Source organism: Juglans regia, chromosome 11 (assembly GCF_001411555.2).
Source record: "Juglans regia cultivar Chandler chromosome 11, Walnut 2.0, whole genome shotgun sequence".
NCBI classification, from domain to species: domain Eukaryota; kingdom Viridiplantae; phylum Streptophyta; class Magnoliopsida; order Fagales; family Juglandaceae; genus Juglans; species Juglans regia.
Window position 1 is genome coordinate 8,171,189 of NC_049911.1, and position 15,092 is coordinate 8,186,280.

General features: G+C 38.7%; 1 protein-coding gene across 1 annotated transcript; it reads right to left on the minus strand.

Annotated features, from left to right (window-relative positions):
* Positions 1-8,955: 8,955 nt before the first annotated feature.
* LOC108992055 (disease resistance protein RPV1-like) lies at positions 8,956-14,256 on the minus strand. Its single transcript, XM_018966505.2, has 5 exons — positions 13,736-14,256; positions 11,189-12,284; positions 10,751-11,086; positions 9,930-10,649; positions 8,956-9,786 (listed from the first exon to the last, which is right to left on the minus strand). The coding sequence occupies exons 1-5, from the start codon at positions 14,254-14,256 to the stop codon at positions 9,190-9,192; spliced, it is 3,270 nt and encodes a 1,089-aa protein (XP_018822050.1). The 3' UTR covers positions 8,956-9,189.
* Positions 14,257-15,092: the final 836 nt, after the last annotated feature.

The following is a 15,092-nucleotide window of genomic DNA, read 5'->3' on the forward strand; positions in this document are numbered from 1 at the left end:
ATGGTGAAGCCGAATAGAGTGAGAGTACTTGGGATCACTCTCTGATACCAACTGTAACACTATTGACTTGGTGTATTTAATTTTTTTCTGTAACAGACGTTCTATAATTGATAGTGTTGCTCACTTAGAGGGTGAGAACCTCCATGAGAGGAATAGAGAAGAAATAGAGAGAGAGAGAGAGAGAGAGAGAGAGAGAGTAGGGAAGGAATAACAGATTTATCATATATGATTTTGCATGCGTTTACAGGTGCGGACGTTCCACCCAAATAGTCCTGACACAGCAGGCATAATCGAAAACTCCTTACGGAAAATTACCATAAAACCGTAAACTAAAAAGCATAAGGATAGCGTAATGTTTAAAACGTAAGGCCTCAAGGCCGACACTTCCCACTACCAATGGGCCTTGTTCTTTTATTAAATTCAAGCCCAATGACCCTCACAAGACTCACGGCCTGGTTCCGCTTCCTCTTGATGAGGCCTTCTACTCAGCCCCTAGGGCACTTTCACTCGAACGATCCTTCCTCTGCACTCCCGAATCTCCTCAATTCCTTTCTCCTTCGTGCTTCTCCCTAGCAGTGTGACAAAGCTTCCCCCATTAGAGCACCTTGCCCACAAGGTGCGGGTAAGATGCTTTTAACTCTTCGTACGGTTCCCATGATGCGTCTTCCTCATTGTGTCCCTTCCATTGCACCAAGCACTCGGTCAAGGGTCGATGGTGGTGTTTCCGAACTCGGCGATGGAGGATGTTCTCTGGTTCAGGCTTGAGGTTCCCGTCTGTTCCCATGGGTGGAAGGGTAGGTAAATACACATGTCTTTGTGTAACATCCCGATCCTATATCATTAGAGACAATTTCACGGATATTTTATTAGGTTTGATAATTAGGTTATTATTATTATTATTATTATTATTATTATTATTATTATTATTATTATTATTATTATTATTATTATTATTATTATTATTATTATTATTATTATTATTATTATCAGATTTTACATTTATTATTTTTAATAGGATTATTATTTATATTGTTGGATTAAGTGAAATATTTTTATGGCATCCAAGCCCATGAAGTCAGGAATCAGTTTCTACATTAGGCTCGTTCCATTTTCATGCTCTTGCACGTCTCTTTTCCTCTAGGTTTCCTCTTGATTCATTATCTATATATATATTTATATTACGCTTATCACTTCGGGATGAAGAAAAACCTCACGCCGCAGACCAAGAACCACTTCGAGCCTTGCCCAGCCCATGCTCAGCCCCGCTACCTGTAGTGCCGTCGACCTCGTTAGACCAAAACGGAAACCAACGTCGCACGGAATGATCAGAAGGGCATGGCTCTGTTTTACACTCACGGAACAGAGCAAGCCCATGCCATAGTACCGGGCACCACTCAGTGAGACGCAGCAACCGGAAAGGCCACTGCTCGACGACGGAACCACCGCGGCGACCACCCCACTGCGCAAACCATGCATGACCGTGAAGGACCTCCAAGCCCTGTCGCACGTACGCCACGCGGTGGCTTCTTGCCAAGCTTCTCGACGCTGTCAGTTCGGGTTGTTCCGCCGACCATCCCTGGACGTCGGTGCACCACCCACGGTGCCAGAAACCGCCGACCAGCTCTTCTTCGTGGCACCTACTCCATCCCGATTGGCCTACGACCCTTAGCCACCCAGCTCTGTTCGTGCGCCTCCCTCTCTCTCGGTTGCACTGCCGCATGGTTCACTTCCTTCGGCGTCGCACCACTACAGACGAGCCCCCAGTCGCGCCGCCGTGACCCCCGCCAGCAACCCAGAACCGCCGCACGTCAACCTCTCTCTCGGTGAGTCCTCTGCCTCGCACGCGTCTTCCGTTGCCTCTGTTTCTCTTCATAACGTATCAGTTGCTTTTTAGGTTTAATTCACTCAGTGCAAGTGTTTAAATGAGATTACTTTTATACCCTTTGTAATCCTTTCCCATAATATCTTCAGTGTTTTTAAGTATGATTACATTTATAACCATATGTTTAAGTGTATGTTAATTATGAATATTAATATGTCATTGCATTGAAGTTGAGTTTATTTTATTAAATAATTTATTAGTCATAAGCTCATTTTTATATGAATCGTTAAAGAATTTGAAAGGGGATTTTAGATTAGATTTAATCTTATTTTAACAACAGTTTTAGTAATTTTATTGGGCTTACTATTTTAAAGGTTAGTTTTTAATTAAATAAATATATTAGTTAAAGGTTCTTTTTAATAAATGTTTAAAGAATTGGAAATATGTTTTAAAGTATAATTTTAAGTCTAATATTTGAGTTAATATTTCCTTTGTCAATTTAGTAAGATTTTAATAAAATTTTTATGTTAAGAATTTAATGGAATTTATTAAGTTTCTTATAAGATTTAATAATTACGTTAAGAAATGAAAGTTATTTTAAGAATTGAAGTTTTTATGAATTATTTTTAAAATAGCTCAAGTATTCTACTAAATTATAAATTAGTATTTTAAGTAATTTAAATACTATGAATTATTGATTTTAGTGTTAAACAAATATTGGTTTGACTATATTTTAGATTTCTGAATTTAGTTAAGTAAAGTGTTAGCATTTATTTTAGTTCCAAACAATTAAGTGATAGTTAATTATTGAATATAGGTCTCAAGTTTCGAAGTATTATTCAAGAAGAAGCGCATCGAGGTAAGTAAATTTGATCATAAATTAGGATCATCACAGTTAACTTATATGTATGTATTATTCAAGCCAGTTCTTTGATAGCTATTATTTATGAACCGCTCATGTCATATGCAAGCATGTAATCCAGCATAGCATACGATCATGTCATTCCGCATCACATTTAAATTCAGAAATTATGATTTATGTATGTAATATGTCATGCATCTCATGTGTATAAGACACGTAAGCCATCTTAAGTTCAAGTGTAAGATAATATCAGATCAGTTAATAAGATGGCCATTCAGATGCATGGTACCAATGCAGTTCAGTTTCAGGGTGGTGTGCAAGCCACGAACTCAGTCGTGGTCCACCATAGTATGCTAGAATACTATCAGCAGTTCCCCTTACTGCAGCGGGATGTGAGGCTGGTGCACAACCTTACACACAGGGTTAAGTGTGTTGGCCAGTCAGATAAGTCAGATAAATCAGTCAGTTAGTTCAGATAAACCAGTCATACATAGCATAAGCATCAGCATGAATAGTCATGAATTTTAAGCTCAGCATGAAAGTTCTTATGAAAATCTTATGTTTATTACGTTTTCGTTATGATAGATTTCTTACTGAGTCATCGACTCATTTTAGTTCATTTTCATGTTTTTAACCACCCAGGTGAAGATGATGATTACGAGCAGGCAGGCCAAGAGTAGAAGGAGCATTTTAGTTTTGTTCAGACTTTCTAAAATAAAATGTGTTTTTTATGATGAATTTATTCAGTTTATTCCTTTAATGTTTTTGGGAAGACATTTTTATTAGACCTTTTATTTCATAATAAATTACTTCAGTTTATTTTTCAATTATGAAATTAGAGAATCGCTTGCCGGGTTTATTTTCATGAAAAATACGTGACACACCTAGCCTACGGGAAGGGGGTGTTACACTTTGTCCCAAATTTTTCTTCAACTGTGAGACATGAAATACTGGGTGTATGGTCGAGGTGGGCGGGAGTTGCAGTTTGTAAGCTACGGATCCCATCTTCTAAATGATGGGGAAAGGACCATAAAATCGTGGGGATAGCTTAAGGTTCCTGCGGTGAGCCACACTCATCTGTCTGTAGGGTTGTAGGCACAGGTATACAACATCTCCGACTTCAAAAGCTTGCTCTTTTCTTTTCATGTCATAATATTTTTTCATGCGATTCTGGGCCTTCTGGATATTGTGCTTGAGTAAGCTATTTATGTGTTCTCTGGTTTGTAATTCTTCTTCAACTGTCTGCACTTTAGATAAACCCAGAATGTAACTGATTAGCTTAGGAGGTTCATACCCGTACAATGCTTGAAAAGGTGTTATCCGAATAGTTGCATGTTGGGTGGTATTGTACCACCATTCGGCTAGAGGCACCCATTGGGACCAATCCCGAGGTCTATCTCCTGCATAGCACCTGAGAAAATTCTCCACACACTTGTTCACAGCCTCAGTCTGCCCATCTGACTGTGGATGGTATGCCGTGCTGAAGGCTAGTTGCACCCCTTGAGACTTAAACAGCTCCTGCCAAAAAATACTTGTAAAAGTACTGTCACGGTCAGAAACTATGGAGTTGGGCATTCCATGTAGTTTTAGGATGTGCTTAGTAAACAACTGAGCTATGGTTTTAGCAGTATACGGGTGGGCTATAGGAATGAAATGGCTGTATTTGGTGAGCCTATCCACAACTACCCATAGGCTGTTAAAACCATGTGAGGGTGGTAAACCTTCTATGAAATCCATAGAGATTTGAGTCCAAGGTTGTGAACGGATTAGTAAGGGTTGAAGTAGTCCATTGGGCCTTGTCTGATCCACTTTCACACACTGGCAGATTTCACAATCCCTAATGTAATCCTTCACATTTTTCTTCATACCCTCCCAATAAAAGTCTCTTCTAAGTCTATAGAGGGTCTTATCATACCCCGAATGTCCCCCCAAGGCACTAGAGTGCACCAGTTGCAACAATTTCTATTTGAAGGCTGCATCATCAGTCACTACTAGTCTCTGCTTGTAAAAAAGCAGTCCCTCTCTTACTGAGTATTTTTGAGGTAATTCCCCTTTTTCAAATCTCTCTATTAGCTCTAGTACTTTAGGATCCTCCCCATACCCTTTTTTAATCTCTTCCATCCACTCCAAGGTTGGTAAGGCAATGACCGCCAAGGTGGCTTCCACTCTTTGCTCCTCTCCCCCACTTCTTCTAGATAAGGCGTCTGCTGCCTTGTTTTCCAGCCCCTTTTTGTACTCCACCAACATATCATACCCTAGTAATTTTGAGGTCCACTTTTGCTGCATAGGAGTACCTATTTTCTGCTCTAAAAGGTACTTCAAACTTTGGTGATCTGTCCTCACCACAAACGGATGTCCCAACAAGTAGGGTCGCCATTTTTGCACTGCCATCACCAATGCATAGAGCTCTTTCTCATAGGTGGACAGATTTAGGATCCTGCCCTTTAAAGCCTGACTGAAAAAAGCAATGGGCCTGTTCTTTTGCATCAAGACAGCCCCAATTGCCCCTCCCGATGCGTCACATTCTATTACAAAAGGAAGGGCAAAATTTGGAAGAGCCAGTACAAGGGGTTGACTTACTACCTGTTTAAGGAGCTGAAAAGCTTCCTTTGCCTCCTCATTCCAAGCAAACTGATTTTTTTTGAGCAACTGTGTTAAAAGGGCAGCTATACTTCCATACCCTTTTATAAAACGGCGGTAATAGCCTGTCAACCCCAGAAATGCCCTTAAGGACTTCAAAGAAGTTGGAAATGGCCATTTTGTTACAGCGACCAGTTTTTCCGAATCTGCCCTTACCCCATCAGCTGAGATCACATGGCCTAAGTAAGACACTTCTGGGACAGCAAACCTGCATTTAGAAAGCTTAGCCAATAGGCTATGCTGCTGTAACAACTCCAATGTTAATTTTAAGTGCCTGAGATGATCATCCAAGTTAGCGCTATAAACCAAAATATCATAAAAAAAAACCAGTATAAACTTCCTTAAGTGTGGTCTGAAAACCTCATTCATGAGGCTTTGGAAAGTGGTAGGAGCATTTGTTAACCCAAAAGGCATAACTAGGAACTCATAGTGCCCTTCATGAGTCCTAAAAGCCGTTTTTGGGATATCTTCAGGTTTGACCCTGATTTGGTGGTACCCGGAACGCAAATCCAGCTTTGAAAATAGTTTAGACCCTCTTAATTCATCCAATAACTCTTCCACCACTGGTATGGGAAACTTGTCCTTAATTGTCACCTTGTTCAAGGACCTATAATCCACACACATGCGCCATGTCCCATCCGCCTTCCTTACTAACAACACCGGTGAGGAATATGGGCTTTGGCTTGGCCTTATAACCCCAGAGGACAGCAGCTCCTTCACAATTTTTTATATTTCATCTTTTTGAAAATAAGGATATCGGTAAGGTCGGACTGAAATGGGTTGAGTGTTTGGCTGTAGGGTAATATTGTGGTCGTGGGATCTTATAGGAGGTAGGCCTTTTGGTTCTCCAAAAACTACTTGGTATTGGTTTAGTAATTTTTGAACAGCTGGGTGTATTTTTTGCTTCAGCTTTTGGTTCTCCGTCACCTCTACTAGCTGTAACAGCACCCCTTTTTTCTCCAGTTTATTGTTTTTCTTCAAGATGCCCTCTTCAATTAATTTGACTGGATACAAGCCCTGCAACTCAATCACCTTACTGTCATGATGAAATTTCATAGATAATTCTTTAAAGTTCCATATAATGGACCCCAACTCATGCAGCCATTGCACTCCCAACACCATGTCACAGCCCACTAATACCAACACAAATGCTTCAGTCACAAATACATTCCCTTGCACCCTTACTCTCAATGAGGCACAACTACCTTCACTCATGACTGTCTCCCCATTGGCCACTCTTACCTTAATTACTCTGTCACTATTCACTAGGACTTTTGCCTTTTTAATCACAGAAGGGTCTATGAAATTATGGGTGCTCCCTGAGTCGATTAAAATAACTACCTCCTGGTTCCCCACTCTACCCTTTACCCTCATGGTTCTAGGGTTGACTGAACCAATCAAAGCATGTAATGATATTTCTGGTTGCACAAAATTTGTAACAAAATCCAGCATCTCTCCCCCTTCTATCGCTTCCTCCTCCTTCAAGGTATCACTCAACACTTCCTCAACCTCCTCAATGAGAAAAAGCTTGGGTTGTTGGCACTTATGGCCCGGATTCCACTTGGAATCACAATAGTAACACAAACCCTTATCTCTCTGGTCTTTCATTTGTTGTGGTTTGATTTTATGGACTGGTACAATGGCTCTTTGTTGGTTACTTGGGTGGTTATGAAAGCTGGAACTAGGGGGGTGTGGGGCTTTAAGGTTATTGTGTAAGCTTGAGGAAGAGTGTTGTGGTGTTTTCAAGATTCCCGGATCATGGTTATAGCCGAGTCCCCTAACCCCCTTTCTAACCAACCCAACATGCTCTTCCTGAATTTTTGCTAAACTGTAAGCTGTCAACAAGTTCTTAGGCCCAAACATACGTACCGGTAGCCTGATTTCGTCCTTCAATCCACTGAGAAAACAACTCCGTTTATAGTCCTCAGAAAGCTTCTTTAGTCTATTGGACAGGGCTTCAAAACTGGTTTCCACTGAACCAGTTTGCTTGAGTCTTGTAAGAGACTCCATTGGATCATCATAGGCAGATGGTCCAAACCTGACCAATAATGCCTGGGTGAACCCTTCCCAGTCTTGGATGGTCCCAGATTCTTCTAAATCTTGGAACCAAATAAAGGGCTGGCCCTTCCATGTGGAAAGAGGCCAACCTTAGCTTGTTTTAAGGCATTGTATTGTAGAAAGTAAAGTAGTGCTTTGTTTTGTACAACCAACCACTGGGGTCATCCCCATGAAAGTAAGGAAAATCAATCCTTACCTGTCTAGGTTGCAGTTCCTGGTCGTTGTCACGATGGTGACAATTGTATTGCTGATTGCCTGAGTAACTTCCCTCCCTTTGCTGGTCGTTATTTCATTTTTGTAGCTCCATAGTGATAGTAGCTAACTGTTGCATGACTGAATCAGATTGCCTTTTCAAGGCTAACATTTCTGTTTCCAGATTTTTCAGCTGGGAATCGGTGGATGTTTTCAAGGATGTGAGGCCCTCTTGAACCTGGTTGAGGCGGGTTCCTTCTGCCATGGTGAAGCCGAATAGAGTGAGAGCACTTGGGATCACTCTCTGATACCAACTGTAACACTATTGACTGGATGTATTTAATTTTTTTCTATAAGAGACGTTCTGTAATTGATAGTGTTGCTCACTTAGAGGGTGAGAACCTCCATGAGAGGAATAGAGAAGAAATAGAGAGAGCATGGAAGGAATAACAGATTTATCATATATGATTTTGCATGCGTTTACAGGTACGGACGTTCCACCCAAATATTCCTGACACAGCAGGCATAACCGAAAACTCCTTACAGAAAATTACCATAGAACCGTAAACTAAAAAGCATAAGGATAGCGTAATGTTTAAAACGTAAGGCCTCAAGGCCGACACTTCCCACTACCAATGGGCCTTGTTCTTTTATTAAATTCAAGCCCAATGACCCTCACAAGACTCACGGCTTGGTTCCGCTTCCTCTTGATGAGGCCTTCTACTCAGCCCCTAGGGCACTTTCACTCTAACGATCCTTCCTCTGCACTCCCGAATCTCCTCAATTCCTTTCTCCTTCGTGCTTCTCCCTAGTAGTGTGACAGGAGATGCAATGACGAAGGGGGTTCTGAAGGGGGTCGACGTTGATGTTGTTCGATGGGTTGAGTGACAAAGGGATTACATCCGATGAGCTCCTAAGGGTTGCGCTTCGAGGGGGTGCGATGCGTGGGGCTGAAATCAGCTTCAAGGGGGTGTGATTTATGGGGCTGAAATCAGTTTCGAGGGGGTGTGAGGGGTAAGGGACTGAAATCGCGAAGAAGAGCTTCTCATTTTTGGATGTAGTACTGGTTCAAGATAAGTGTGGTGAAAGTCTTAGGTGTTACTCTGTGATTGATAGACTATTAGTTGGCTAATAGCAGCCCGACCGTCCTAAAGAATTCTCATATCTTAAAAGGATTGGCAAGTCAACTCTGACCTAGATTGGGCAGATAAAAAGTTGGCACATTCTCTTGATACGCCTGAATGGCCGTGTGATTTTAGTATGTATAAATGGTCGATATTCATGTAATATTAGAAAGTTGTGGAAAAAATGTAAAGGAACACTGCTAAGGTTGGTCGATGTTAACCCAAGGGAAATTTGATCTGAATTAAATCTGGAATTGCTTAGCTGATCTCTTTTGTACAACCTGAACATTGAAGAGTTATATCTCATAATTAAAGTACAACTGGTGTAGAGCACTGCAAATCTCACACTTCTGCATTCTCAAATGTCTTGTCCAATCGATGGCATTAAGAATTGACGAAGCCTCAATATATACATGAATTGTATCCATTTAAACAACTTGGCCTGGAGTACTGACGCGCAGTACCTCACATTTTTAATTCCTTACTATGCCTTAGAAATGATTAGGTACAACAATCTGACTACCCATTTGCAAATAACAACAAAGATGACGCCTAATTTCAAATTTTAAACTATAAGGAATCAAGGTATTACAGATTTCTGAATGAGGAGGTTGAGATTGAAAGAGTAGTGCCCCGCACTCTTTCACCTTCACGTTCGAGCTACTTGTTTTAACTGATGCTCCAATGTAGCTCCATCCATCCAAATTATCTGACTGCTCCAAAAACCACTTGGCTGGAAGATACACCCCGAACCCAAATGGCCCTATAGAAGGGTAATCTTTGGGGGCACGAAGGACTAATGTTTCTTTTAGAGGACCTTCATTAGTCTCAAAATGATAAACAAACTCAATAAAATGGCCTTCATCAGGATGACTGCCCTTGAAAACCGTTGGATCTGAATTCTCTACCTCATCATCAACTTCACAAATAGTAAAATGAAAATATGCCTGCCACTTACTATGATTATCTAAGTTTGGATGGATTTGAAGTGTTACATGAGAACCAAAACTTCTCACGTTGAACCACTCTCCAACTTCAGTTCCCAAGGAAGATCCATAAATTACCTTGGGATTAAAACTATTAGTTTCCTGCATGTGAAGTAAGAACAAAGAACATAAAGATGTTAGTTGGAGTATATTAAATAACCACTCCCACAAAACATCATGTTAATTGGAGTATATTAAATAACCACTCCCACAAAACATCTTATGAAGAGATCAAAGAGACTCACAACGTCATAGCCTTTTGTCTGCCATTTACTTTCTTCATTATTCAAGCTTCTAATGTAGTAGACTCTATTATCAAAACCAATATATAAGGCCCCAATAGAGTCATCATTGGTCATAAACATTTCTCGCATAGAGCAAGCATCATTTGAGCCAAACTCTGGCACTGCGAAAAACTTAGTGAATTTTATAGCAGTTCCACCTTTATACAATTGTTCCAAATACCCGTCACCATTCATGTCTTGAATTCCACCAAGTGCTGGGCAATCAGAGACATCCAGAATTCTAAGAGATGACAAACTACAAATAACGCTTGGAAAAATTGAGAGCTTTTTGCAGTTCTGTAAAGATAATACGGAAAGGCCGGATAAACTCTTAAATGATGGGGGTAGTTCCTTTATGGCAGTACCATCCAAATAAAGTAACCGCAATGAAGTCATGTTTCCCACAATGCCTGGGAACTTCTCAAATCTTGAACAATCAGAAAGATACAAATGTTCAAGAGACTCCAAGCTAATCTCATTTGGAAAGCTTTTAAGGCGTTTGCAAGCATGTAGATTCAATCGTCTAAGCCGTTTGAGAACACCAACAGATTTGTGGACCTTAGATAAACTTGTACAACCTTCAAGGTCTAGTATCTCAAGACTTGGGACTCCGGTGAAGTCTGGTGTTTCCAACAAGTTTTGAGAGCCACTAAGATCAAAGCGTTTCAAACTCCCAAAACTCTGTTATAAAACAATAAATATTGAACAAAAAAAAAAGCATTAACAAGCTTAGTACCATTATTAGAAAGAAGAACAAGAAGAACAAGAAGAAAACACCTTACATTAATTCCCTTCCACAGTTGCTTGATGTGACTGCATGGAAATCTAAGTTCAATAAGATTGTCTGCTTGAAAGCTGTTTGACAAAGATTTTGAAGGATATTTAGACCATTCTAGCACCCGTAACCCATGTGTTGGCATGAATCTTAAAGGATCACCACTGTGCCAATGCAGATTCAATAAGTTATTACAGAGATTAGAAAAACTCATGTTGACAAAACTTGTGTTGCGAATTTTAAGAATTCTCAATTTCTTCATCTTTGAGAAGGCTCTAACACTGAATCGTTCCTCATTTTGATTAGGTAAGTTTAGCACTATGCCTTCAATCATGTCAGTTCCCTAAAAACCAAGAACAATAAAATTGCATGAGAAATATTTGCAAAAAACTTAAGAATTAGAAAATACACTATACATGATTTATATCTGGATTAACCCACTTACAGTATTATTCTTCAACACATGAAGGACATTCTTATAATGCCACAATCTACTACGCCGGCCAGGTTCTTCGGGGGATTCATCATAAATTATTGCTTGACCCATTTTTTGTAGCAAATCATGCATCCTCAACCTTTTAGATGAGATGGTTATAAGACATTTCTCCATGAGAATATCAATATTTAGGTATGGGTAGTAACCAAAACTTTCTAATATATCCATTAAAATGTTATCTAAGACCTCTCCACTGAAAAAACACGCAATATCTAAAAACATTTTCTTCTGCAAATCCTCCAATCCATCAAAACCTACTTGAAGTATATCTAAAATTCCTTTATTAGGATTTGCTTTCAGTTGATCCCAAGCACCTTTCCATGCATTTGTTCCTCTACCAAACAAGGAGGACCCTAAAACTTTGAGGGCTAAAGGAAGGCCTTGAGCATATTTCACAAAGCCTTTGGATAAATCCACATAATTTTCTTCAGGATGGGGTTTCCTGAAAGCTGCCAAACTAAAGAGTTGCAATGCTTCATCATTATTCAACTCATTAACCTTGTAGATATCATTCACTCCATGTCTTTTCAATAAATGGCTATCTCTGCTTGTCAAAATGATTCTACTCCCCGGACCAAACCAATCATGGCTCCTTGCTAATGCTGTTATATGTTCTTCTCTGTCCACATCATCAAGGACTAAAAAGACTTTTTTATAACATAGTCTATTCCGTATCATATTCATTCCCTCACGATCGTCCCATATATTTATTTCCCTTTCCATGAAGATCTTAGAAAGAAGTTGTTTTTGTAAAGAAACTAAACCACGATTTCTAGTTTCTTCTCTAATACAGGCAATAAAGCTGCTAGCTTCAAATTGGTAAGATATTCTATCATAAATGACTTCTGCCAAAGTTGTTTTACCCACTCCAGCCATACCATGAATTCCTATAAAGCGAACATCATCCAATCCAATACCAAGTATGTTCATCATTTCCTCCACACGTGATTCTATTCCAACAAGGTCCTTGGAAAGAGTTGAAAAGTTACGTCTCAATCCTTGAAGTATCCTTTTAATGATTTCGTGGACCATTGTTGATTCATACCTGGGAAAAATGATAAGATAATTAATTATTATGAGACAATGATAGCCTTTCAAAAACCAAATGTATGATAATGTATTAATGTGCAATATAGCACATTATAAGGAGCATGGTTTTGGGACTTTGGTTGTAACCTCCATGCTCCCTTTGTATAAGGTATTACTCTATCATAAATAAGGGTTATCAATAAAATTAGAGTACTGTTCTCATATCTACAATATTATAGCACCCTAATAATGGTTAACTTTTGACCCTTACATTTCCATTGTTTTTTGGTGAGAATTAGGAGAGTTTGGGTGTTGTTTCTAAATTAGAATCCATAGGACAATTGTAGGTTTTGTTAAGGAATCAGGGTTTCTTGGTATGTTGATGATCTGGGAGTCGCTGTTGATGCCAAATGCAAAGGGACAAGGCATCATGTTGCAGTTTCATATAATTGATAGTAAAGTACACGAGAATTGGCTTAGGGAGCAATGTAATGATATGTAGTCAAAAGTAACTTATGCATATAGTAAAGCGGCTAGAGGAAGATAGTTGTAGCTCTGAGGAAGAAGGGAAGCCATAGAAATGCTGACTTTTAGAGGAATAGATATGTATGCAAATTAAGAAGGAAGTCAAGTCCCGAGAGAGGAGGAACCACGAGTGATGATACAATTAATAGTCAGACAAATATACATATTTTAAAAAAATCCAACACAGGGGGAAAATTGGGTGATGGGAATAGCTAAATGGCCAATGGTTGAAGATGAAACGATTAATATTAAGGGGCAAGCACGAGTTGAATGGGCACGCAAATCTCCCTCATCGTTTCCCTAAATTCGTGGTCAACAACCAAAAGCAACCAAACAAATCTTGATTCAGAAACATTAAAGAGATCATCAAATATTGAATCTGAATCTAGCATACCACGTAAAGCCATATCAGTTAACAAATTTATTTTTGTGAAATCTCTTACGGGAGGTTTGGATAGTGAGTTGAGATGAGATGAAAGTTAAAAGTTGAATAAAATATTTTAGAATATTATTTTTTAATATTATTATTCTATTAAGATTTGAAAAAGTTAAATTATTTATTATATTTTGTATGAAAAATTGATAAATTTGTAATAATCTAGATGAGATACGATGAGATAAGATGAGATTGAGATGAAATGTTATTTGTATCCAAACCTAACCATGACGGTAGCACTAACAAAAAAGTAATAGATCATAAGGATCAAATGTTAAATTTATTCAATTAAAGGGATTAGATTTCACATCAAGAATTTATAATTTTTGTCACATGAGCTAGATCGCTAATTGATCAACACGAGTCTAACATGTGTATTTATATGGATCCAATTAAATTTGATTGGTACAACTGGCCAAAATCCAAATTTATCGGGGTACAAATTTGAGAATCTCCAACATAGCCATGCATGCTCTCGCTATAAGAATAAAAGAAAAGAATGTTACCTAAGATGAAAATGCCATCCGGATATGTTGCCCACTTCTTTCAAAGCAAGTCTCCACGTTTGTATCTTCTCCATATCAATATTAGGGTCTTCTTCATGTCTAGCAAAAGCTTTTGCAAAAGCCCCAGTTTGGTTTCGTACCTCAGAGGGATCAACATGGTAGAAAACAGGCAAAACTGTCAAACCCGTCTCTCTCATGCATTCGACAATCTGGGTAAGTTCAGTCAAGCACCATCTTGAGGAAGCATAGTTTTCTGAGATAATGGGGATGGCGTACATGGATTCACGTATTGCTTTCAAGAGCTCTTGAGAAATATACTTTCCTCGCCCAAGTTTCTCATCGTCTTTAAAGGTAATAATGCCTTTCTTTTCTAAAGCAGTGTATAAATGGTCTGTAAAACTCTTGCGGGTGTCTTCGCCATGGAAATTGAGGAAAACATCATGTATCCATCGAGGTCTTGGAGAAGTGGAAGAAGACAGTGGTATTGATGATGAGGCTCTTTGAGTGCTTAGGGGAACCATTGGAGACTTGAAAAAAAAAAAAAAAAAAAAAAAAAAAAACTTGTTTAAGAAATGTTTGCTAGTAATTTGGAGATGACTTGGGAGAGTTATGAGAAGAGCTAGCACTAGCAGGCTAGCTAGAGATATATATAGGAAAGAGGCTCCCTTGCTTTCCAAACTATCGAACAATTTAACAAACATCACCATTAGTGGGAATCAGACCAGCTTGATCATGACTTGATGTAAATTTCAGCCTAGAAGACGTAAACAAGACGGAAGCAACTTTGAGATCAGTTGACTTGGACAATTGATGAACATTAATGGTCTTGGCTGCGGGTCTTCCACGGCATGATGACAAGTCCAAACTTCCAGTTGATCAATTGTTTGGCAAGCCGCGTCATTTGAAGATTTATTCTTCATCTTAAATTTAGGTTTCTGCAAAATGTATTGGGAAATAGGCATTAAATTTATATTTGGTAAATATCCGACCGTGTTTATGTGAAGAAAGTTGTTAAGTTGGTAAATAGCTTACAAGTTATTTTTGAGCTTTTTTTTTTTTTCCCCTTTCAAAGTATTAATTTTGAGTTAAAAACATTTGTATAATTTTAGGCTTTCTTTTTAACTTTAGCTTGATTTTCTTGATTCTTTATTTTATTTTATGTTAATTGATTTTTTTTTAGATTTTTTAACATGGCGTGTTGATTAGGCATTTTAGTTTCACTTAAAATGCAAACTATCTATTTTAACGAGGCATACTAAGTGATTAGTTTTGATACAGCAAGAGGGTAACATGTCAACCAATTTGAAGTTTGATATATATATATATATATATATATATATATATATATGGAAAACAT